This window comes from Bubalus kerabau, chromosome 11 (assembly GCF_029407905.1).
Source record: "Bubalus kerabau isolate K-KA32 ecotype Philippines breed swamp buffalo chromosome 11, PCC_UOA_SB_1v2, whole genome shotgun sequence".
NCBI lineage: Eukaryota > Metazoa > Chordata > Mammalia > Artiodactyla > Bovidae > Bubalus > Bubalus kerabau.
This window is the reverse complement of record NC_073634.1, coordinates 103,572,251-103,598,223: the sequence shown is the minus strand read 5'-3', so window position 1 is coordinate 103,598,223 and position 25,973 is coordinate 103,572,251. Positions and strand designations below refer to the sequence as shown.

The window sequence follows — 25,973 nt, the reverse complement described above, 5'->3', positions numbered from 1 at the left end:
AATTTGACATTTACCCCGACTGATCTAAACTGATTCGGTTATATTTATGGCTTATAAAGTGTTTAGAAAGATTGAAGGGGGGGAGAGAAGTGCAACATGGCAAAGAGAACAGAGAGAGAAAAATAATATTGACTGCCAAACAAAACTCGTACTTTAATTCCTGACTGCCTTCCGGGAGGGGCCACGCAGGGCCTGGGCCTTGCATCAGGTGGGGTTGCCTGTCCCCACCTCTTTTTTGACCAGGTGACCTCCAAAGGGGCCACTTGGCTCCGTGGTCAAGGCCAGTCTCTTGTTCAAGATGCAAACACAGGTACAGCTAATAGGCACCTGCTAAAGAATCTGCCTGCAGTGTGGGAGACCCAGGTTCGATCCCTGGGTCAGGAAGATCCCCTGGAGAAGAGAATGGCAACCCTCTGCCCTGGAGAATTCCATGGACAGAGGAGCCTATTGGGCTACAGTTCATGGGGTCACAAGAGTCAGACTCAGCGACTAACCCTTTCACACTTTCACCTTTGACCCAGCCTGCCAGGGCTCCCCAACCTCTCCCACAGCCATTCAGCTCCCTCACCCTGACCCATCGGGGGAGGCAGCTCTTCAAGGTTCCCTCCTGGCTCTCTCTCACCCAACTCTGTTGTTCCCCTTGGCAGTCTCCTCTTGGCCTTACCACCCAATGTCTTCAGCCTATGTTTCTCCTTAACTCTAGCCCTGTGTGTCCAACCACCAACTATAGTTCTCCTGGCCCAAATCTCAAAGAAAACTAACCCTCAAGATGTCCAAATCCAAATGCGTGATTTTCTCCCATTCTCTCAACTCAGTCATTGCCATCAAAGTCTACCCATTGGCTCATGCTGGAAAGCCCGGGGTGGTTCTGAACTTTTCCATCTCTCTCCCCATCCAAGCCCTTTTAATTCCACCTCCTAAATATCTGCCAAATCCATCTGCTGATCTCTATTCCCAGATCCAGCAGACTGGTCCAAGCCTCCAGCATGTCCCACTGGGAGGCCTGATGTCCACCCTTGCCAGCTCCCACCTCACTTAAATCCAGAGCAGCCAGAGAGGACCAAAGCCACAGGTCTGATGAGTCCATCCTTTACAATCTGGCTCCAGGGCCCTCCCACCCTGGAGTTCTTATTGTGCCAGGGATGTTCTGGGTTCTTGCATGACTTGGACTCTCTGCACAGGACAGTCTCTCTGGAAATGCTCCCGCCCTGCCTCTCCCCCTGGTACATTCCTTTCTTTCAGAGACCAGCTCAGAGATGACTTCCACAGGGACGTGTCTCCCCACCCGCATTATTATACCCAGCCCAAGTATCCTATATCTCTGGGTGGTCCAGCACCAGCTTCCCTAATCCTATACTCGGATAATCCTCTGACTGGGGCTTTCTCCCCATCTAGCCTGTAAGTTCCACCAGGACAGAGGTGGTGTGAATGCTCCTTGGGACTGTCTCCTCCACACCTTGCACATGCTTGGGAGCATCCTTGCTGAGAAAGACATTGAGAGGAGATGCTGGACCCAAGGGTCTGTGCCCAGCTGGGGGCAGGGGTGGGAGGCACCTACCTCACGAGCTCCTCATTGTAGAGGGACAGTGGGGACTCCCGGCCGAGGATGTACACCTGGCCCTTGAAGACGGACACCTGCACTTTCCCTTCCACACGCTCCTGGGACTTGGCAATGCAGTGGCGGACAAATTCACACTCGGGGCTGTGCCAGAAACCTGGGGGGAGGAAGAAACAAGCGCGCTAGTGAGGCCCACTGTGTTGTCTGCCCCAGGCCAGGATGTGGAGGGAACTGGGATCCACATGGGGCAGCCCCCTCCCCACCTCGCCCCGTCATGGCAGACGTGAGCCTGGGAGGGAGGCAGTCCTGTATCTGTGTTGTTCAGTGCAGAGTCCTGGCTCAGTGTGCACTTGTAAATGACCACACTGAGGAGCAAGCCCAGCTGCCCAGTCCTGTGACCTTGTAGGTTTCTCTGCCAACCCCTGCTACAATGCAGTCACCTCTCAAGGGTCAGGAGGAGGGGTTTTAACCTACTGCTTCATGCCACAGATATTCAGGGAGCTCCAGAGGTCAGGTGCTGGGGAGACAGCGGTGAGGGGACCCCATCTGTTGCCCATGGGGGCTCAGTCTTATCAGGGCAGCAGACTGATAAATTAGGCAGAAGACCTCAAGTAGGACTCAGATATATGTCACCGAGTGATGGGGGTGCCCCGCTGGGTGGTGGGTTTGGGGTCAGCAAGACTAGGTGTGTGGGGCCTTCACCTCCCTGTGCCTGTTCCCCCATCTGCTAAGGGGGAATGACCCTACCTTCCCCCACTCCCAAGGCCAGCAGGCTTATTGTGTGGAGGCCATGGACTCAGGACTGCTGTGAACACTGGGCCAAGAGCCAGGCAGAGCCCCACCCCTCAGGATGGGCAGACCCCTTTGAAAAAAGTGCCCTGTCTTTAACCAGGGATCTAACCCATCCCCCCTGCATTGGAAGCTTGGACTCTCAACCACTGGACCACTAGGGAAGTTCCTGGACTAGCTCTTTGAATCCTCCCAAAGAGTCTTAGTCTTGGGGCTTAATTTATCTTAGGCTCTCTCTTTTCTGTGCGAGGAAGTTAAGCTCAAGGACTTGAGACTTTTCCCTGATCACACAGGCTGCAGTGGTAGGGGCTGGACCTGACCTCAGTGGGCCCGAGTTCTAACAACTCTGCCTTGTATGATTGTCTTGCAGCTTTGCCGTCTGCACCTAAAACACCCCCGAGGTGCCTGAGAAACGCATTGCACCCCCTCCTCCCACCCTGAATCCCTCAGGCCACGGAGGGCTGTGTGTTCAGTCCCATCTTCCCAGGGTCTGGACAGTGGCTCCTCTCAGTCTCTGCTGAGGGCAGGGGGGCCATGATCGGGGTTGGGGGAGGGACAGGGCGAGGGGTAGGATTTCTCTGAAACGGAGCTGGAAAGGTGAGCCCACCTGGGCAGCTGCTGGGCCAGATGGTGTGTGATCTCCTGCCCTGATAAAGGGTCAGGTCAGTCCCAGGTCTGTGGCTATTGTTGGAGACTCAGGCCTCCGGGGGCACCTGCTGAGGCTCTCCGTGGGAATGGGGAGCGGGCCCTCCCTGTGATGGGTCCTCGCAGAAGTCGGGGAGGGCCGGGCAGGGGGAGAAGGGGTTGGGTCCTCCCTCTCCTATGCTCACCTCCGGCTCCACCTTGGCAGGCCATGTGGCCTCTGTGCTGTACGTAGTCTCCTCGTTTGCACAGTGAGGTGCTACCGACCACTCTCTAGGGGCTGTGTGGATTCAGCGAGCACTTCTGCTTTTGAGATCTGAATGTGGCCTCTGCCGGTCCTCACTGTATCCAGGGCGACAGTCACCCCGAGAAAGAGAGAACCTTTCCAAACCACACAGCGCGATCTGGAGTGCTCCTGCCTCTAGCCCAGACTCCTGTGGGAGGGGACACTGAGGGCCATGCACCCCTCCCTACCCCATGCCCCAGTGGCTCGGCCATCTTTCTAAGTCAGGGTAATTAGCCCATTAGGGTCACAGGTTGGAAGAGAGGCAGCGATGTAGCCAGATAAGGGGGCAGAGAACCCAGTAGGAGCTCCTGGGCTTTTATCTCAGGTCTCCCCAGCTGCCTCCACAGGGGCCTTGTGCTCAGGTTTCTCTTCCCAGCAGACCCAACCCAGGGTGGGGGTACAGTGAGCCCTGAGCACTGCCCTGGGGAGACCCTGAGTGTCCCAGGCTGGGGGTGCATGGTGGGTGGGGCTGAGCCAAACTCTGTATTAATCAGGATGACAATCCTCTGTGTATTATACCCATTTTACTGTTGAAGAAACTGAGGTGAGGGGAGAGGTGAGCTACACCTCCTAAATGAGAGGGGCCCTGAAGCTGGGGTCCTGCCAGGATGACCCTGCGGGGTGAGGCCCATGCCTGGTCCTGGAGGGAGGGTGCCTGTGCAAACTTCATACAGCCACATTAGGAAATTTGAGAATGGCGTGAGAGGAAAGACAGTGGTCACAGAAGCCAGGGCAGCTGGGAGTGGGCCTGAGACGGAAGGGCTTTCTTGGGCCTCAGTCTCCCCGGGCCCTGAGACCACAGTGGCTCCAAGGAAGCCAAGTGCCAGAGCAGAATGATAGATCTGCAGGGGGGAGCTAGACAGAACAAGAAGGGATCTGGCCCAATGCCCTTTATCTTATAGGAGAGGAAACTGAGGCTGAGGGAGGAGACAGACTCAAGATCTACCCAGCCAGAGGCAAAGCCCTGTTCTCCTGCGTTCACATTCGGAGACCAGGTCAGGCACTCTCCTAGAGGTTTTGCAAATATCTATGCAATGCATATGTGCTAAGTTGCTTCAGTCGTGTCTGACTCTTTGCAACCCTATGGGCTGTACTCCACCAAGATTCTCTGTCCATGGGATTCTCCAGGCAAGAATATTGGAGTGGGTTGCCATGTCCTTCTCCAGGGGATCTTCCCGACCCAGGGATCAAACCTGTGTCTCTTGTATCTCTGACATTGGCAGGCGGGTTCTTTACCACTCATGCTACCTGGGAAGCCCATATCTATGTATTGAGTCCTCACTGTAAGACAGGCAGCCTCATCTCCACTCTTCAGAGAAGGAAACCGAGGCACAGGGGGCTTAAGGAACATGCTGAAGCTGAACCCCACTCTCTAACATTTATGCATCCCTAATGTGAGAAATCCTATCACACAGCCCTTCAGAGCTGTTGAGGGAACAGGCTGGTGCCGAATGGCGACCTTGACAACTATGGCGGCCTGGACATCAGAGGCACCTGGCTGAACTTAATAACAACTACCTGGGAGGAGCCTCCACTCTGAGGTTTCATTTCCTTTGAAACCTCATCACTGTAACCTTTGGGGATTTAGGGGGCTCAGTGGGTGACAGCAAGGACTCAACACAGGCAGCCCAGTGCAGAGGCACCAGCCCCTCAGCTGGGAGCCAACCTGTGCCCCAGACACCCAGGGCGGGCCCGTACATGCCAGTGCCCCTTGGTCACCCCTCGCAAATGGGCTCAGCCCACCTTCCCATCCCCCAGCATCTACTGAAGTGGCCGAGAACTTGGCCTCTGAAGCCAGCTTGTCCTGGGCTCCAAGCCACGGCTCAGCAGCTCTGAAACCTTGGACAAGCATTTTCATCTCACCTCTGTGCAGCTGAGATTAGGTAATACCCAGTTCAGGGCCGGGCAGCAAGAGGCGGCAGCCAATCTTGCGTGGGGAGCCTGGCAGCCTGGTCCCCGCTCGGCCCCACGGACGCCCCAGGAGCAGCCTCGGCCAGGTGCTGTCCCCCATCACAGCCTGCCACAGCTTAATGACTCTCCCACTTTGTAACCAAAATCCACCTTTCAGCATGGAAACCCCACTGAGCACAAGAGTCCGTGGGAGACCATGGTATTTAAACACCTGTCTGTACCTGGGAAGAGGGGGGCCCTGGGGTTTCAAAGCTGCTGGGAACAATGGGAGGGAAAAATAATGCCAGCCAATAACCACCATGTCGCCCTGAAACCCCAAGATGAGTTATAGCTATTCCAAGGTTTCAGAGGAAGTGAAACCTCCAAGTGGGGGACCAGCGGAAGAGGTGAGACTTATACCAGGCTGCTGCTATGAATATTAACTTTCCCGGGGTCCTTCTGACATCTAGGCTCCCAGAGAACGGCAGGCCATCCTCCCAACAGCTGAGAGGGTCTGTTATGACGTGATTTCTCAAATTAGGGAGATGTGACTGTTATAAAATAGGGTCAGCCCTTTCTAGAAAGGGCCAGATAGTAAATATTTTAGGCTTTATGAGCCATGTAGCTTCCCTAGCTACTACTCAGCTATGCCAGAGCAGTTCCAAAGTGGCCACAGACAGCAACATGGACACAAATGAGCAAGGAGGTGCCAAAAAACCTATTTGTTGGTGTTTAGTTGCGAAGTCATGTCTGACTCTTTGTGATACCATAGATTGTAGCCTGCTGGGCTCCTCTGTCCATGGGATTTTCAAGGCAAGAATACTGGAATGGGTGGGCCATTTCCTTCTCCAAAAAACTATTTATAGATGCTGAAATTTGAATTTCTTACGATTTTCATATTAAATGAAATACATATTACTTTTAAAAAAATTTTCCCCAACCACTGAAAAATGTAAAAACTGGTCTTAGCCTATGGGCTGAACAAAAACAGGCAACAGGTTGGATCTGCTCACTCCTGTTACAATGTCTGGGATGGATCTGGAGTCAGAAGCCTGGTCAGATGGCAGGTGAGGCATGGAAACTCAGTCTCCTCACCTGTGAAATGGGTACGTGTGGCCCTGGTGGCTTCTGAGTGGGGATCTGGCCCATGTAGTGTTCAGGCCCTATTCTTGGTCAAGGTAGGCTTTCTCTGGCTTGAGGCAGTTCATGGAGTGGCTCTGGGTTCTGCCTGGAGACAGGCTGACCTGAGGTCCAGCCCAACTTGGCCACTTCCAGTTGGATAATGCTGTATAAGTTCTGTTTGCCCGGAGCCTCGGTTTCTGGCTGCAGCTCTCTTAGGAACTTGGGGGAGGGGGCCCTCCTGGATGGCTCGTGTCCCCACACGGTGCGAGGTACCCGGCACATGCTGGATGAAACTTGGCAGGATGCTGCCCTGACCCCCTCTGCAGTCCCATGGGCTGCAGGCAGCAGAGCAGCGAGATGTCCCGGGGAACTGGCGCGCTTCCCTCAAGACCTCATGAACAAGGCAGGTCCCACAGTCCCCTCCTCGCTCCTTGCCTCCTGCCCTCTCTCCAGCCCCTTCAATCTGCATCCTCCAGGCTCTAGCGCAGGTGGCAGTGGGTAAGTTGGGACTGGAGGAGGAGGGTGCCCCTGGGTCAGGGAGGGGAGGCAGCCACTGCAGGGCCTACGCACCCGTGTAGACCAGCTCGGCGAATTTCAAGCCGAGGCCTTGCTTGATTTTGCGCACTTCCCGGTCCATGGTGAAGGCCTCGATGTCTAAATGAGCATGGTAAAGGATCGTCCCCGCTGGGGTCTCGTAGATACCTAGCCATTTTTCCAGGCAGGGGGAAGAGAAGAAAAAAAGAGAGAAACGCATGAAACCCAAACTGTCAGCCAATGACAAAAAAAAAATAATAATAATGACTCGTCTGACAGGAGACAAGCCGGTCGGACCCATTCACTCCCAGCTTGCTGCAAAATGCATCTGCCATTATGTTCACGCTGGGGCCACGACAGTCCACTCTGCGGCTTGCGGAGAAAATGTCTAGATGCCCCCCTTTGCAGAGGCCCTTAGATGCTGGAAAATGACAGGGTTTCAGAGCCGCTCCCCCCTCCTCCCCAACTCATGCCCACCGGCCCGCAGCTGAAAACCTGTAATTAAACCGATTCTGCTGGAGCCCAGGGCCCTGAATGTCCCTTCCTGCCTTCCCCTAGGGAGCCAGGGGAGGGAACGGCTGTTCACACACATGCACACGCATGGACACGTGTGCACACACGTGCCCGTTTCAGCTGGCAGCTCCCCTGCAGCCTCGTCTCTGCTGAGAAATCCTCACCACCTTGGTCAACTCGGGGCTGACCCCACTGTACCCATGGGGAAACTGAGCCTCCCGGGGGGAGGGACATAGCTGGAGTGGAGCTGGGAACGGTCCCTGAGTGGTGCTGTCTGCTGCCCTGTGGACCAGCAGGTGATGAGACCAGACCTGGAAGGTCGCGGGAAGACGGTCTTGATCAGTGTCCTCCCCATCATCTCTGGCCTGAATCCTCCATTTGCTAAACAACCTGCTTGGACCACACCACCTCCAAGTGACAAGGGGGTGCCTGGCCCTGGGCTGAGTGTGGCCCTGGGAGGGAGATCTGATGAGTGGGTGCCATCCTGGGTTTGGGGACACTGAAGCACCAAGAGGCAATCCTGGCAGTGTAGCCCCATGAGTCAAGTTCGGATGAGCACCTGGGATAAACCTGCCTTGTGTCTGCTGTCCTGATGAAGCGGTCATAACCCTCCCTGACGAACGTCACCCCCAAAAGTCCCTTTCTTCCCACCAAATAGTGTTATGGCGTTAAAGGGACAGAGTTTTGGTTTTCCTCAAAATTTACGTGGTCATCTTTCCACAGAAGGGATTCATACGCCCACGTTCATGGCAGCATTATGCACAAGAGCCAAAAGGTGGACGCAATCAGAATGCCCAACAATAGATGGATAAACAGAAAGAGATATTTCCGTAGTGAAACATTCAGCCTTAAAAGGAAGTCCTGATACATGTGAAGACAGGATGCACAGGGAAATCAACCAGAGACAAATCACCAAGAGACAAATACTGTGTCATCCTGCTCACGTGAGGTTCCTAAGAGTCCAGCTCATAGAAACCAAGAGGAAAGCTGGGTGCCAGGGGCTGGGGAGGGGGAGAGGGGAGCTGGTGTTTAACGGGGCCTCGCTTTGAGAAGTCGAAAGAGTTCTGGAGATGCAGGCTGGTGCTCACACAGCAACATGAATGTTGTCCTTAATGCCACTGAACAGGACCCTCAAAACAGTTTAAATGGTAAGCTTTATGTTTTGTATTTGTTGTTGTTCAGTTGCTAAGTCATATCCAACTCTTTGCAAACCCATGGACTGCAGCATGCCCGACTTCCCTGTCCTTCACCATCTCCTGGAGTTTGCTCAAATTCATGTTCATTGAGTCAGTGATGCTATCTATCTATCTCATCCTTTGCTGCCCCCTTCTTTTGCCTTCAGCCTCTCCCAGCATCAGGATTTTTTCCCAATGTTTTGTATATTTTACCACAATTTAAAAATGCTTAAAAAAAAAAAAAACAAAAACCAGAAAGGAGGAGATTGTTTAAATTCTGAAGTCCATAGGGGACATGACCAAGGTTGTGTCTGATGTAAGTAGCCAGAAATTTTCTCCTCTGAGAACTTCTCTGGTCTTTAATCTAAGTCTGGGAATCCACAGAAATGTCAGGGTCCATAAGGATGGCCTGTATTTTCCTAACTCAGCTGCAAACTCATGATTCAAACATCCTTAGGCGGAAACTCAACATACACAATTAAAGACGAGGTCCAGCTGTGGGGAGCAGAGGTTCCCCCTGCAAACCCTGGACTCCACAAGCAGTCCTTAAAAATCCTGATTTGGCACAACACACCCATTTCACAGATGGGGAGACTGAGACCTGCCTCTGAGTTTTCCATCTCTGCACTTGGTTGCCTCTTAGGGCCTTTTGCAAAGTGATCCAGTGCTCACCGAGCATGAAGGGGACACCCAAGTCTGAGGTGCTGTGGCCAAGGAAGAGTGTTCCCAAGGCTCTGAGGTGTTCCAGAGTGGAAAAGAGCCTGTCTATGGGGAAGTGAGTCTCTTATCTGCAAACCCCCCACATCCTGGGGTTCGGGAACATGCGCAGAGAGGCAAGGCGTTGCTAGGACACGCCGGTCCTGTTTCACTCGTGTGCCTGCAGCTCTTGGGCCACTTCTGCTGTCCTGAATCAGTTGTGGGGGTAAACACAGCTATTTCCCTGGTAGGAAAACACCACCATCCCCCAGTTCACGCAGCAGGCCCAAGCCCTCGACTCCCCGGGGAGTGCCTCGGGCCCCCACCACCCCTCATCATGACTCTCATAAACACAGTTCAAACTGGCTCTGTCATCCGTGTTCACAAACTGCCTCAGAGACACAACCCCGAAGGAGCTTACAAGGGCTGACGAGGTGGGAGACAGGTGGGTGGCTGAGAAAAGGACAGCGTGAGACTGGGGACACGACACAGAACGCCTGTGAAAAGCAGACAAGAACTCAACACAGGCTCTGGGCTGGCGCCTTCTGGGGACAGTTGTTCAGTCGCTCAGTCGTGTCTGACTCTTGGCGACCCCATGGACTGCAGCACGCCAGGCTTCCCTGTCCTTCACCATCGCCCAGAGTTTGATCAAATTCATGTCTGTTGATTTGGGGACACTTGGGAGCCACAAACAAGTGGCTTCCAATGACCCCAGGCCACTGAGAAAGGCCTGATGTTTACAGCAGTCTGTTTACAATGTTAGAGGTGTGCAGAGCTTTTGGCAACATCTACCTCCAAAAAAAAAAAAAAGAAAAGAAAAAGACAGAAATAACCACAAGGTAAAAGGGGCAAGCTTTCAATTTTTCTAGAAACTTTATCACCAAGAGTCACCAAGAGCAAGATAATGGAAAAGCCTTATTTGTCTTCTCATTCTAGCAACTCAATATATATATCTAGCAACTCAATATATATTTACTATATACTGAGCTTCCCAGGTGGCTCAGGGGTAAAGAATCTGCCTGACAATGCAGGAGACGTAAGAGACACAGGTTTGATCCCTGGGTAGGGCTGATCCCCTGGAGGAGGAAGTGGCAACCCACTCCAGCATCCTTGCCTGGGAAATACCATGGACAGAGGAGCGTGGTGGGCTATAGTCCGTGGGGTCCCAAAGAGTCAGTCAGGTCCCAAAGAGTCAGAACTGAACCCTGCATACTAGGAACTCAGTATTTACTGGACTAGAAATGGGCCTTCTAATTCTTCCTGATTATTACTTTTGCCACATTTTGGAAAAACCCAGAAACTTTCAAAGCCCATTCTTACATACACGGTCACAACGGCAGGCCAAGGGCAGGAGCTGTCCTCATCCTTAGCCCCTGGGGAACCCAGCTGCCTCCTTGCTCTCCTGTCCGCACCCGGCCAGCTGAGTCCAAGCTGTGTTCGTAGGTCAGGAGTGCAGCCCAGAAGTCCCTCTCAACTTATACCTTTACAGTGGTTCAGCGCAAGTCACTCCTGCCGTGTGACCTCGGGCTGCCTCAGCCCCCTCTGTGGCCCAGGCAACCTGCCTGGAAGAGGAGAAGGTGGCAAGTGTCGACTGCTTTTTTGCCTAAGTCCCATTGAGACGCACCTGAAGGTGAGCACCCAGACACAATGGCCCCCATGCGCATGTGGTTTTGTTTCTGGAACGCTGTAGCCAGCTCCCTAGCATCACCTCCCCATAGTCCAGAGACGAAACAGGACCAGTCACTGGCTGTTTTCCCAGCCTGGGGATTGAACCCGCATCTCCTGCATTGGAGGCAAGTTCTTTACCACTGAGTCACCTGGGAAGCCCCTGTCCCCCACCACCACCCCCAAACTGCGCCATCAGAGCTGTCCCCAGGAAAAGAACGGAGAGTGTCTGGTGGACAGTCAGCCACCACTGAGCCCTCAGGACCAGCCACACGACCGTCAGCCCTCCGAGGGCGCCGCGGGAGGAGTCGTAGGCGAGAAGAGAAGCCGCAGCCGTGAAACACACCAGCACAATTAATATTCCCGTTCCTTGCCTTAGAAGGTGTTAAAGTTAATTGTGACTGATCAAAAAGCTTGTTTGCAGGTTGCTGCTGTCGTGTGTGTGTGTGTGTGTGTGTTAAAGCTTTCCTTCTCCTCTCCACAGTGGTAGGGGGTACAGATGATTTCTGTGTATTTCTTCTGGGGAAAAAATGACTTAAAAAAAAAACCCAGTGACAGAATCCTGATGCTTAAAGACTATGGATTTGGGGCTTTTGACAGTCAGCATACAAACCACTGTGCAAAAAGGAGGAAATGACAGCTGAGTCTCGGTGTCGCTGGGGAAGAGACAACAGACATCTTCCGAGTGACACGCACAGCGGATTCAAGTGTCTATTTTCATCTCCCCGTGTTTACAGGAAAAAGACAGAGGTGTCAGCGGTTCTCTGCGGAGTGGCTTCAATCACACCATAATTACTGCCGAGGAGCGGGTGGGGAAGAAGGGCGAGGAGCTGGGGGGCGGCCGGGGTAGGGGGAGAGTGGACCGAGGAGGAAGAGGTGGGAACCAAAACAGCTGCGGCTGCTTAAATTTTTCTCATCTGTTTTCCCGAGGCTGCCAGGTTAGCCCAGAAATTGAGCAATTTGGCAGAATTGAGTGGGATCGGCCAACTCAGCCGGAGGTTCGGGTGGGGGGGGCGGGGGTGGAAGGGCAGAGGTGGAGGTTAAGGCACCTGGACCACTGCCTCTGGTCCTTTGGGTAAGCAGTGTCCAGAGAAAGGGATTCAGAAAGGCCAGGGGAGGGGAGCTGGGCTGGAGCCCAAGAGCTCCCCGCTTAGATCCCATGGCCAAGAAGAGAGGCAGTTGCCATGGTGATGGGGAGGCAAGTCCCCGTGGGTTGCTAGCCTTCCTCTATGCTCCCGGTGCCCCGCGGGCCCCACCCTGGGAATCAGGGTGGGCCTCTGACACTGGCCACTCCGGGCTTCTGGGAATGCGAATACCTTTGCCTCATAGGTCTCCCTCCAATCTGGAATGTTCGGTCTGAGCGGAGACTCTGGGAGGTCTGGAGAAGCGGGCGGTAACTCTTAAGTCTTTCTTCGCCAGAAAGTGATGGAGTAAGGAGGAAGTGAGAGAGGCGGGGAGGATGTGAGAGAGATGGGAAGGAGGGAGGAAGATGGAAGAGAGTGGAAGGGAGGAGTGGAGGGGAGAACAGAAGGCAGGTGAGGAGGCGAGTGTGGAGGGAGTCACTGAGGGAAGCAGCAGAGGTGAGACCCACTGGGCAGGGCTGGGGGGAGAAGGTGAGGGAAGGACCAGTGCCAGCTCCTTCTCAGCTTCCCTCCTGCCTGCCTCGCCCCCCTTCTCCTCCCCACTGATTTCATTTACTTCACTTAATTAGCCCCCCTCCAGAGTTAAAAAGATAATGTGATAATGACGATGTGAACAGCCACAATACAGCGAAAGCTACTCCATCTGCGGCTTCCCCAGCCCCCGGCCTGCTGACCCCATGGCCCCAAGTGCCACTAACCTGGCCACCCCAGACCTGGTACATTAGCACTGCCAGCTTCCTACCCACCCACCCTCCCCCACCGCGGCAAAAAAAAAAAAAAAAAGCCTTTAACCAATTTCAACTCTAAGCTTTGTAAAATCAATACAAATGACATTTCCCCCTTGTACATCAACATACGAACAATAGCACCTTCCTGCTCTGCCCTCCATATAATTGACAATTAACGGCTTTTCCCCTGACCGTAGACCTAATAAAAGTCTCGTGGGTGAATCAACGATGTCTTCCTCTATTGCCCCTCTTTATTTCTCACAGTGACTTATTGGCAGTGGAGAAATAAAAAACAAGACCTCCCCCTAAAATTAAGAAGCAACTTTCTTTTCTCACTCCCCAAGTCAGAAAATAGGCAAGGTAGAACTTGCAGAGAGAGAGAAGGTGAGATCCTCTAGCATGCCCACCTTTGCCAGTGGGAGTTGCAGAGCCGGAAAGCAACTTGTCTGAGGATACACAGCAAGCAACTCTCAGGCTAAATGCTATGCTTTTCGGGAAAGCCCCTCAAAGGTGCACACGCAGTGCTTGGGTAGAGTGAGGGCTATGCTCCAGGAATCTTCTCCTCAGATGGATGGTAAGAAGCTAGGGAGTTGGAACTGAGCGCTAACCTCATGGCTCCAATCTTCAAAGGTGATGACACCCCCAGTTCTGGGGAACAGGTAGGAAGCCTACCTCCAGGCACGGCACCCACTATAGGTCAACACAGAGGTGTTCAATCTGCCCAACAACCCATTTCACGGATGAAGCCTCTCTGAAGAGGCTACGTTGCTTTCCAAAGGGTGATGGAGCCAAGGCAGGCAGTCGAGTCCAGTGCCCAAGCCTGGCCCCTGACACCCGCCCTTCCATGTGCCTCTGCCAGGCCTCCAGGAGGCCGGCCAGCCTCACACCTAAACCACCACCCAACTGGCCACTTGGGGCTGCTCCTGCCACTCACACTGGAAGGCTCCCATTCCTTTCTATCCCACCTTCTTCTACCAGGTAAAGTCTATTCTCCTGCCACCTCTTTCAGGATGTGTTCCCAGAATAGTCCAGTCCACTTGGGTGCCATTTCACAGAGTGATCTCAGGCGATCTATCCATCGTCAGCACTGTTGATTTGCATCCACAATCAGTGATGCCTGCCTTGGACAGAGAAGGGACAAGATCGTGGTGCAGACTGGACAGTTCCCAGAGGGTAAAGGCCACCTTGACCCTTTCAGCATCCCTATGGGACTGCTGCATTCAAGAAGCTCTTCCACTGGGCCAGTTCCTGCTAATATACATGGGCTAGAACCCGGATCTGCCCCAGTGCAGAGTTCAAGCCCTCAGCCCTCCACCCCATGCCTCTCTGGGACTCGACATTAGTCCTGATCCTACCACCAACATGGCTGTGATTTTGAGCCTTGGTTTCCCCGCCTATAAAGAAAGGGTGCTGGGCTCTGGCTCACCGAGGTCCCTCCGGGGTCTGCCTCAGATAATTTGCGTTGTGCTGCCTCCCAAGGGCAAAGTGAGACAAAAGGATGCTTAATCAGATGTTGGTATAGGTAAGACACAAAGGTAAGAGAGGGTACAAGGGAGCAGCTAATTAGTAATATTGTTCTCCACAAGGTCTTCTCGAGACTTTCAATTAGGTTGTTTTTCACAGTAATAGTCTTGTCAAGGAGGGAAAAAAACACACACAGGAGGCAAAGCCACGTTGCTTCCTTCTTCCCCTTTTGAGATAAATTCAAACAGGTCAGAGCCAGAATGATCCAACTCCTGTCCCAACGCCTGCCACATTGCACCTGGAGAAACTGAGCTACCAAGTCCAAGGTCATCAGCCAGGAGCTGTGAACCTGAACTCCACGTGAGAGCCCTGGCATCCTGCCTCGAGGACCAATGCCCTGACCTGAAATCTGCCATCAGTTCTCTTTGGATTTTAGAGTCTTGGTGAAAAACATCCCGAGCGACAAAGAGCCATGACCTTGGCCTGGTTTTCTTTAGCTGTGCCATCTTTTTAAATTGACCTTAGCAAAGCGAGCTGAACACCTGCTCACACAAGGGACCTTAATCCCACCACCGGTACTCTCAATGGCTGGCTTGCCCCTCCCTCATGGAAGTCAGAAGCACGCACATCGCTTCATCACAGGGGACATGAGATCTCCTCGAACGGGATGGGGGTTGGGTGCAGTCGAGATGACCCGATGAGGGACCGAGAGGGAACCATGGGCTCTGCACCTGCTTGGGGACCAGCCTCACCTTCTTCCAGGCCCAGCCAGAGGTGGATATGGGCCGGGCAGCCACTCAGCAGCAAGGCAGAGCCCCACCCCAGCATCATGCAAAAAGTCCAGTCCTAAAGGAAATCAACTCTGAATATACATTGGAAGGACTGATGCTGAAGCTGAAGCTCCAATACTTTGGCCACCTGATGTGAAGAATCCACCCACTGGAAAAGACCCTGATGCTGGGAAAGACTGAAGGCAGGAGGAGAAGGCGGCAACAGAGGATGAGATGGTTGGATGGCATGATCAACTCAACAGACATGAGTTTGAGCAAGCTCTGGGAGATGGTGAAGGACAGAGAAACCTGGTGTGCTACAATCCATGGGGTTGCAAAAAGCCAGACACAACTGAGTGACCGAACAACAACCATGTCATGCTCATGTCATGAGACAGGCCCTCAGGCCCTGACTGGCTCATAGCGCCCACCCCTGGCGAGATTCCCACCCTGCAAGGCCCTCTGGCCTCCTCAATGTCACCTTAATGACCACGAAATCGGCCCTACGTGGCCTGCCTCTAAGCCTGGCTGACCTGCCGCCCAGGGCATTGGAGTGACTGACCTCCAGGCCCTGGGCCCGCCTCCTCTCTCCTCTGTACCTCTCCCTGCCTGGGGACAGCTCTTCTCCTGATGCCATCAGAAATCAGTGGTCGAGTGTCCCTCATCCCAGCTTCACATAAGGCAAACTGTCTGGCAGGGTGAAAGGACTTGCCCAAAGTCAGCCTGGGAGTAGCAATGCTGGAACATGATGGTGGGTGTCAGGGGCCTCTGGGAGCCGAGCCATGCCCCCAGGGGTGGTGACCAGACTTACCCCGGGACTTCATCCCAATGAAGCGGTTTTCCACTATGTCGATGCGGCCCACGCCGTGCTTGCCACTGTGGGAAGAACCATCTGGTCACTGGGGGCCATGTGCAGGGTGTCAGGATTCAAGACTCAGAGGACATCTGAGCCAGGTGAACTTGTCCAACCACCCATTGTACAGGTGGGGCAACTGAGGCCCAAGGAGGGAAGGGATTGCCCGGGACACACAGTGAGTTCAGTGTGCAACTTCCATTACCTCCACCTGGGCCTGGCGTGGCACCCAGCCTTTTCCACTGCTCAGCTGTCCTTCTAGCCTGGCCTCATACCCAGCTGAGACCTGGGGAGGCTCAACTGGACCATCCCCAGGGGCAGAAGATGCTCTGGGGTTGTTCCCTTCTAAGGCCCAGGGCCACCGGGACTCTCGTACAGAACCAAAGGGCCCTACGCCTATGGGGCTGGTGCCAGGGCTGACTGCAGGACGCGGGCCTGTCCTCCTCGGCCCCTAAGGCTCGGGCTGGGGCCACCAGCCACAGTGGTCCAGGCAGGGGCTGGCCAGTGTGTTCCCAGCAGGCACTCACGCGACTTCATTCAGGTACAGGAAAAGCTCCAAGGCTGTGCTGTGGGTGGTGCCATCCCCGACGTTGGTTACCTTCACGGGGACCCCTAGGGCGGGAGGAGAGGGCAGGGGGCCCATGGTCGGAGCTCAGCGGAGGAGTCTGTGGCTGCCACTCCACCCTCCCCCTCCGCCCGAAACGCCTTAAATGGATGTGACAGATATGGACTCCAAATGACTCCTTGAGAAGCCCAGTGCAGGTTGAGGCCTGCTGGGGAGAGAGAAGGGGCGAGAAAGCCCCCCAGAATGAAAGGGAAAATGCAATAAAAACGCTCTCCCCCACCCTTCCCATTCTCTCTGCCCCTTTTGCATTTAGGGGCTGTGAAATTGGAACCAGGCCCTGAACTAATTGAATTTCACGCTCCGCCATTGTCTTACGACGGAGGACCTTCTGTCCCACCAGTTACCGGGGGGCCCGCCTGGCCGAGGTGTGGCTGAACTCACACACACACACACACACACACACACACACGGCCCCCTGCCGCGTCTGTCAGGCGGACCCCCACGCCCCGACCCCGCACCCCAGATCGGGGCGAGAAGATGCCTGTTTCAGCCGGCGAGCTTTTGGAGGCGCCCGTGAATTCTGAGAAGTCGGGTCTGGGGCGGCAGGAGGAAGGTGACCGCTCGGGAGGGAAGTCAAGACGGTGGTGGGAGGGGGGGCGGTGGGTGGGTTCGGGGTTGACTTTGAATAGCAAGGGGCACTTTCTCGAGCGGTGTGAAATGAGCAATAAATGTATTAGCGGCCTAACAAGAGAGCTGTAACAGTGACAAAGAAAAGCTGTTCAAAGTTGGCGGCTAATCTCCCACCCATCTGCCCAGCTCATTACCATGGAGCCAGCGATCGGATGCCAATCAGGCCTCAATAGCGGCTTTCGAGTCTTTATTAGCCGGGCGCCGCTTGGAGGGGCTTCGCTCAGGGGCTGTCAGCCTGGCCATTCTTAACCCCCATTTCCAGGGGTTTTATAACTTGGTTGTAAATTGCTATTAAATGTAAGTCTGCCCAATAATGAACCTTAAGCCCCTCTGCCCACCGCCCCGCCCCCACCCTCCTCTCCCCTCTCCCTTTCTCTCCCTCCGGGCCCTATTGTCGTCCTTGCGGGGCCTTGGATGAGGCCTGCCCCCAGAGACGAGCAGACATTGCCGCTGCCGCCGCCGGAGAAAGCCTCTTAGCCTTTAAAATAGTTAATAATTAGATTAAAACTTCAAATAAATTAACTAGAGAGTGAATGGGGAGTCGTCAGGGAGGGTTCCTCCGTCTACTTTTTTTTTTTTTTTCTAGTCAGTCCCCAGATCATTAAAATGGATCACGTTTCTTCTCGGGCTCGGCCCTTGGGGCTGGACTATCTATTCCTAGAGGAAAAGGGGGCCAGAGCTGGTGTCCAGTGTGCAGGACCGTCTGCGGCCTCCCGTTCACCTCGCACCCTCACCGCTCTCCCCGGCTCCAGGGGATCTGTGGGGGGTGGGGTGCGGCCTGGGTGTACCCCCCATCTTCTCAGAGATGATGCTCAGAGGCCCCACATCCGCACGGCCCTGGGTCACAGAGGGTGGGCATAAGACGGACTCAGTGCTCCAGCTGACCTTAAGGGCCTTAGACTTTAAGGGGCTTTTGGTCCCCAGGGGGCATGACACTCAAGTGTCTGAACTGATGGCAGAGGTGGGGCCAGAACGATGAAAACGCCCATTGGCGCAGCCAGGCCCTTGAGAAAGGCCAGGAGGCCAATGATTAAAGTACCACCATGCTCAGCACCTATGAGCATCATTTCTGTGGCCTGTTTTACAGGTGAACAAGCCCGAGACCCAAGGTCACACTAGCAGGGGGGAGCTGGGATCTGTCTCTGAGTCCCTCTCCTTCAGCTCCGTCCCTGCCTGTGGCTGGAAGGACCAGCCTCCCTGCCTGGAGTCGCCCCCTTCTTGGCTCCTCCAGCTCCTGCCCAGCGCCACTTCCTCCAGGAAGTCTCTCCGATTTCTGAAGCCTCCTGGAAAAGTCCTCTCCTTGGACATCCTGAGCCCTCACCCTGAAGCAGGTCCTGCTCCTTCCATTACCCAGCATGTCTTGCCTTCCCCTCTGTCTTCCAAGGCAAGGTGGGGGTGGGCAGGGTGTCCCTGATGCCAGGCTCAAGGCCGGGCACTCGGGCGAGGCCAGCAAACGCTTCATGTTGGTTGCAGAGAAGATGAGGAGGAAATCAGAACACAAGCAAGTGTGGCAGCAGCTTTGAACCCAGGGTGGGGAGGTAGGGAGATGCACCAGGCAGCTAACTTAGGAGTAGCTGTGGGGTCAGAGGGGGCCCCCAAGACTGGCTCTCCTACTGGGTGAGCACCTCCTTGGTGACCACTCCTGCACCAGATACACCCCATCCAGATCTCACTCTGTACCGTGAAAACACGAGGCAACGAGTGCTTTTATCCCCAGTTTACAGATGAGGAAACTGAGGCCCAGGAAAGTGGAGTGACTTCCCCAGAATGCTTCCTCCAGACCTGGTGTCCACCGACCAGGGGACAGCCGCTGGGGTGCTTTCCTCCCAAATCTGAAGGCTTCCACGGATCATGCCATCAGGGGAGGGGGTAGCTGGGAACATTTGAAGACCCCATCTGAAGCCTGGCTTCCGGGAAACACAGGAGGAATACAGAAGCCCCCTTGCCAGGGGGCTCCCAGGCAAGGAGGGGCAAGGAGCCAGGGCCCCAAAAGTCCACCCCGTGGAGTCCTGACTGGGCAGGCACCTACCTTTCTTGAACTCGATCTCAAGCGTGTCCGGGCTGTTGGGGGCTTTGGCCGGGTCCTGGGTCTTTGTGTAGAGGCCTGGAGGCGCTTGGTTCTGATAAGACAGAAAGAGGTTAGAGGACAGTGTGTCTGAGCCGAGCTATGCCAGGTCAGTCTCTTGCAGCCCTCTCCAGAGCCAGGGTCCTGTTGGCACTTGCCATCGGCTGGCCAGTCCAGCCAGCAGGCCGGCCTCCCAGCCCCCCTACCTGGAGCCAGCCCCACTTGCCAGGGGCCTGGGAAACAAAGGGCTCAAGAAATCAGACAATTTTTCCCCTCAACTTGATCTCATCTTTTTCTTTGACGCCCCCACAGCTGGAGGTGGAATAGCAGGAGGAGCCAGTCAGGCAGGAAAAGCGTGACTTTGGGGGAGTGAGGCACTAGGTGGGCTTCCCGGGAGCGGGCGTGGGCACACCCGCGCTCTCTCTCTCTCTCCTCGGCACCGGGAATTGGGGTTTATTCTGCACTGACCGCAAAGCTAATGACTGTGCCTGACCCCAGCAGGTGCTCCGGCAAGGAGAGCCGTCCCTGGGGTCCCCGAGGTTAATACACACAGGGAGAAAAGAGAAGAGTGAAGCAAAAACCCATTTGAAAACACATCAACCTTTATGTATATTTTTTCTTGGGCGTGTTGGAAATTGGGCCTCTTTCTCGACTCGATGCGGTGGTGGAGGGGCGGCTGGCTGCCTGGAACTCCCTAGGTCCCCGCCCCCCCCCCACCCCCACCCCCGCAGGCTGCGGCTTGGACCCTTGCCACGATGAGGCCAGGGGGGCTCTTGGGCCTGACTGCTCAAGTCCGTCCCATGGGCATCCCAGGGCCCAGCTGTTGTCCACCTGCTAACATCCTGGGAAGTGCAGTCCCTTCAATCCCTGGCTGTCAAAAGCCTGCAAGCATTCCCATGTCACTTTGCATCTGCAGTTCCCTTTGCGTTTTCTGCAGCCCTGGTGGATGAGGTCAAGAACTGTTCTCCCACCTACGGAGGAAGAACTAGAGGCGGACAGGGACTGTCGGGGCTGTGACGTAGGCTGTGTGGGGGTGGCGGAGGCCACATGGCCCAGGGCAGGAAACCCATGAGGCCTTGAACAGTGATGTGATAGATTTCAGAGTGGTGGAAAACACCCCAAAGCCGGGAGTCGAGATGTCAGGCTGTGACAAGTTGCTTTGCCTCTTTGAGCCTCAGTTTTCTCATCTGTAAAATGGGTGGGGAGGGGGAATGATACCTGCTTTTGACTGCCTTGGGCTTCCCTGGTGGCTCAGACAATAAATCTGCCTGCAGTGTGGGAGAACCAGGTTTGATCCCTCAACTGGGAAGATCCAGTGGAGAAGGGAATGGCTACCCACTCTAGTACTCTTGCCTGGAGAATCCCACAGAGGGAGGAGCCTGGCAGGCTACCAGACACAACTGAGTGACTAACACTTTCTTTTGACTGCCTTACAATTTAAATACATAGACAGTTTCTATATTTCTTACTGGACATGAAAGTCATCCAAGAAGGTGCCAACTAGGGCCTGGTGCCCTGCAGGTGACAGGATGACTGGAACAGCCTCCTGGTGACACCTGCCTCGGAGAAGAGCTGCTCAGGTGGGGCAGAGAGGTGGGGCCACCGGGACCCCGAGGCCACTCCCTGCGGTTAGGATGACCAACCATCCTGGCTCCAAACTCGGAGACCCTCCCCCCACCATCCAGTCCTGGGCAAACAGGGACAGTGATTCTTCTAGCTTTACTCCTGGGCTCAGATGGGACTGGGAATAAAGCTCTTGTGCCTTCAAAGCTCCTCCGAGGCCAGCTGCCATCCCTTCCCGTTTCCCCTTAGCGGGCAGGAGCAGGGACCCAGAACAGACCTCCAAGACAGACCCAAGGAGGGGTGGGGGGCCTCCTTGAGGACCTCCAGCCTGATGGCTCCATGGACCAGGTGGAAAAACCAAGGCCAAAGAAGCCGCCTGTCCCCATCACGCCGCCCCGCCACTGCCCAACCCCCCACCCCCACCCCCGGTGTGGGAGTCAGACTGAGGACTCTAGAACCCCTGTCCAGTGCTCTTTCCCGCCCCCACCCACTCCATGAGAGACAGCACGAGGGATACGGTCAGAGACATGCCCGGCTCCCCAGGCCTAACCAACCACCACCTTCCCTGGGACCAGGGCTGTCCTTGGCCAAAAGGCAAAGTGAAACCAGGGCTTGGGGCCTTTGGGTGACCAACAGGACTCCACAGGTCCTTCCCCACCTGCCGGGGGCTCCTCACTGACTGTCCAGCCCGGGTTGAACTCCAAGCTGCCTGCCAGGGCTGAGACCCCAGCCCCTCCATCTGAACTCGCCTGCCTCCCACTTCTACCCGCACTGGGCCTTCAGACTCGGACCTGGGGCTTGTCACTTTCTCCTGCCGTACTTAACCGGCCGCGAACACAAGAATGGGACAGGATGAGAGTGCATTCGGGAGGAGAGGGGAGGTAGGAAGACCAGGCGGGTCCAGCATCCCCACTCTCTCTGCAGTGGGAAGCAGGACACCCTGACAGCACCGATTAAATAAAATAACTAAATAGAAATAAAGTGACATTTGCTTTGCATTCCGAGGTGGTGGCTCACGCCTGCCTTCTTTTTACTCTGCCTTCCTAAAAGCCCAGTTCAAATGACAAATAGTTTGTTGCTGAGTATCAATACCACCTATTTATCCATCCCAGCGGGAGGGCTCACTTCCAATGTCATCTTGGGTTGTGGGGGGGTGGGGTCGCTGGGGGAGGGAAGAGAGTGAAGGAAAAAAAAAGGAGAGAGAGAGAGTTGGTGGGGAGGGAGGGGGGATGGGGAGAGGGCGAAAGAAAGCATGAAACAGGGCTGAGAAGGAGAAATTGGAAGCAAATGGCCCATGAAGTAAACCATGATGTAGAGGCATGATCGATGCGGCAAATGGTTTATTCATCCATCAGATATGGCGGGCCGGCGACTGAATGAACTCTTTCACTGTGGGCCGTATGAAGTTAAAGCAAGTAAATTTCTATCTTTCTTCGCATTAGCTGCCTCATTGCCCTTCAATCAGCCCTCATGGAGGCAGAAAATGGCTCCACCATCTGCCTTCAAACCCTCCCCCCAGCAGGTCTCAGGCTTTTTTTGGAGCAGGGGGTTGGGGAGGGAGGGGGCCACTGGTTCCCTGAGCTCGGTCTCCCCAGTGCCTCCAGAGGGGGCCAGGGCTGCCCAGCGTGCAGAGTTCCTCCACTGTGGGGAGTAGCACCCACCTGGGCCCCTGGGACCTACTGGTGGCAAGGGGCTGCCTTGGCCCCCACCTGCAGCAGGGCAGCCTGGGAAAGCAGAGCTGGAGTGGGCTAGCCCCTGGGTCCCTGGGCCTGGCCCTGCACTTCTCAGCGGGAGTATGGTCTCCCCACTTCCCCTGGGAGGGCAGAGCAGAGCATCCACTCCTGAGGGAACCTCTTCTCCTTCCTCCCCACAAAAATCTTAGTCGGCCGGAGGAGGGAGGGTGGGACCCCTGGTCCCACGGCTGAGGCCTTGGGCCCTGTGCCAGGACAGGCCAAGGGCTTTCACATCCCAGGAGGCAGGTGTTGCCTTGTCCAGCTGTTTGCTTAAGAAGCCAGAGGCTCAGAGAGGTTGGGTAGCTTGCCCAAGGTTGCACAGCCATAGAAGCAAAGCCAGGATTCAGACCCAGGTCTCTGGGAATGCACTCATCTTCCCACTTGACTAGTGGGTAGAATCCTGAAAAATACACTGGCTAGCACTTCCTTGTCCATGCACTGGCCTCAATAGAAAGGAGGCCTGAGAGGGGAAGGGACCTGCACCCCGCAGTGAGGTAAGAGCGGCATCATAGGCCGCAAGAGGAGCCGCCGGGCTCCGCTCAGCCTCCCCGAGCCCCCTGGGCGCTGACTGACTGGCTAATTAGGGGTGGCTGGCCTGAGTGTCGTGGGGTCAGCCAAGCATGAACTGGAAAAGCCTGTGACCAGCAGGCAGCGGCCTTGTGGGGCCATCAGCCCCCAGGGGATGAGGGTGTGGGCTCTGCTGAGTGACACGGCTGGGCTGAGGGCCAAGCAGGTGGGGAAGGGAGGTGTGCAGGCCATCGGGAACCAGAGGCTGCCGGGAGGGTGGGTCAGTCCTCTGGGCCTCAGTTTCCTCCCCCAGGACATGAGGAGGCTCAGAGCTGAGGAGAATACAGACCCCAGGCTTGGCTCCAGAAACAGCCCCTGGTACAGGTTAGGTTATCACCAACACCCATCCAGAGGGCCCAGTCCCCACGGGGAGCTCTCCCCAGGACCAGGCTCACTCCACCCTCGCCCAAACCATCCTCTCCAGCTGGCCTTCCTAGATCCTGTGCCCTCCAGCACCCCCCCGCCCTGGCCCAGCTGCACAAGGGCCCCTGCCCACCCCCAGCCCACCCCACCCCCAAATCAGCCAGGGAGTGGAGACACTCCCTGGGGGGACAAAGAGATTTTTTTTTTTCTTTCTTCCCAGGATAGAGTTCATCCTGCCTCCCCCATCTCCCACGGTGGGCAGGGGGAGACACAAAGGAACCCCTCCACCTCTCCAAAAGAGAGAAAAACCTAAACTTCAAACAGGGCCCCGAGGTCCAGTGGGAGCCAGCTGGGGAGGCTGGGGACCTGGGACCAAGGCGGGCGGGCTGGCGGGTGCGGAGCCCAGGCCCAGACAAACGGGTCCTGAGGCTCCGATCTGTGCCACCTCCCCCTGTGGCAGCAGCCGAGGCAGCCCGAGAGCTGGTGGGCACAGACTAGGCCCTCCCATAAGTGTCTCATCTGCCTAATTGCTTCTTTATTGTCTCACAATCGCACTCTCCGTTCCCTGAAATATTTCCTTCCCCTATTCATCGTGGCAGCAATTAAGAAAAAAAAGAGCGCCAGGGAGGGGGGAGGATCTGAAAAAACGCAGTGAGGAGTGGGCAGGCGACAGGGAGCCTGTTGGGGAGGGTCGGGGAACACAGGCAGGGCTCAGCCCCAGCCCCATGCCCGGCCCCCCGTGAAATTTCAAATTAGGCTACAAACACACCAGACCGCGTCGGCACGGAGCAGCCACCACCAAAAGACAGTGGGCTCGGGGGAACGGGGGATTACCTTGGGGTTCTCCAGGATTCCAGCCTCGTAGCTACAGGGGAGAAAGAAGGAAGACAGAGGAGGGGAGTCAGTGCGGGAGGAGCAGAGGGACACACCAACAAGAGGCGGTCTGCCCTCCCTGAGGCCGCTGGGCTCCGTCCATGAGGGCGGGGACCACAGTTGGTGGGTCACCACTCCATCATGACCCAGAAGGTGGGTGATCACCGAGGCCTGGCAGAGCGGTGGACAGGCAGGTCCGTCTTACCTGATATGCATCAGGTTCTCGTCCATGCTCCACGGGTTCTTGGGGGTGACTGGGACGGGGATTCCATGTTGCTGCAGGTAAGAGGTTAAGACAACCCAGGTAAGACAGTGTTGGCACGAGGCAGCTTGAGGGACACGAGGGTCAGGCCTGCTTGCCTCGGTTTCCTTTCAAAGTCAAAGACACCCCCAAACTCTGGCTCCCAGGCCAACAAGACCCTGGACCGCCCCCTGCCCCCACGTCTCCTTCTCCCCACCCCAGGCTGGCCTGGAGAGTGATGGCCCCATTTCTGAACACGCCCAGGCAGAGACTTTAAGACCCAGTGTCCGAGATGCTATGGAGTGCACGCTGACCTTGGAGGTTTCTTCCAGAAGATTCTGAGTCCACACTTCAGGTGCTGAGGGTCTCCCAGCACCATCCGTGGACCGCCACCCTATGAGCTGGGAGGTGGAATGGACCCAGCTTTCACTGTGGATTTCAACCAAGGCATGTGCACCTACAGGGGTGCTTAATGCTCACCCAACGAAGCAAGAGGCGTCCATGAGAGCCTCTGGTTCAGAACACTTGTTCCCAGGGTGTGGCTGGGCACTTCCTGGGCCCACGTCTCCCCTGCTGCCTGTGGTCACCACATACACCACCCTGCAGCCCTGAAGAGGAGTAACCCTCCATCTGATGACGCTTTGCTTCCCAAATGATCCAATTTTTTGTTTAGGGGGAGACCCCCTGGAGACCCTGGGCCTGAAAGGCTGTGGGTGACACGTTGAAGGTCTTTTGTATTAAAGACATATTTGCTCCCTGAGCTGTCCCTTGCCACCCAGGCTGACACCTGGTTGGATCCAACGCAGTATACCATCCTGCTTGCTTCTCCCGGGTTTACCGAGTACAGAAGACATTAGCCAGCCTAGCCCAGCCCCTATAAACCAGCAAGACTTCCGCTCTGCCTCCTAGGCCCCCCTTTTCAGCACCTTGCCCAGGTGGGTACCCCATCTTTCCGGACAGCTCTCTGCCCTCGCTCAGCTCATACCCACAACTAAGATTCTAGAGGCTTCCTCCAGGGACCTGCTGTTTCCTTCATTACCACCTTAAAATTTCAAAATAAATTAGGTTAAACCTTCTGGATATTTTTCCAGCTTTACCATGACACTTTGTTTTTAAAGCAACAGCCCACATCCACTCTAAAACCTGCATCCTCTTCAGTGGAGACCACACGGGCGAGTGGAGCACTTCACTTCGCGGCTGATCAATGTCGGGGGCTGCTTGCCCCCCACAGAGGTGCCCAGAGTCAAATCCACGTGCTCGCCCTGTGCTGTCTCCAGGCAGAGAAGGCCCGGTGTGGGGACCAGGACCCTGTCTGTGCCAACTGGGCTGAAATCCCTGCAGAGGAGACTCCCCGGGCTGGGGGCTGAGAAAGCCAGTGGGCAGGTTCCTTGGAGCCTTTCTTCTGTGAGGGTGGTTTGGAAACACTCTTGCCTTTTCTCTCTCCCACTGGGGCTCTGCTGGAGCAAGGAGAGAAGAACAGGACGGG

The 25,973-nt window shown here is 55.4% G+C and overlaps 1 protein-coding gene across 2 annotated transcripts in view; it reads right to left on the bottom strand.

Moving 5' to 3' along the window:
* ASS1 (argininosuccinate synthase 1) overlaps positions 1 to 25,973 on the bottom strand; it is a 51,750-nt gene that overhangs the window by 4,301 nt on the left and 21,476 nt on the right. For both annotated transcript variants that reach the window (XM_055541402.1, XM_055541404.1), the window contains exons 7-13: positions 24,452 to 24,522; positions 24,208 to 24,238; positions 19,112 to 19,202; positions 16,355 to 16,439; positions 15,786 to 15,850; positions 6,858 to 6,989; positions 1,559 to 1,715 (exon numbers count right to left, since the gene is read on the bottom strand). In XM_055541402.1, the coding sequence (XP_055397377.1) occupies positions 1,559 to 1,715; positions 6,858 to 6,989; positions 15,786 to 15,850; positions 16,355 to 16,439; positions 19,112 to 19,202; positions 24,208 to 24,238; positions 24,452 to 24,522 (632 nt within the window). The remainder of the gene's footprint in view (positions 1 to 1,558; positions 1,716 to 6,857; positions 6,990 to 15,785; positions 15,851 to 16,354; positions 16,440 to 19,111; positions 19,203 to 24,207; positions 24,239 to 24,451; positions 24,523 to 25,973) is intronic.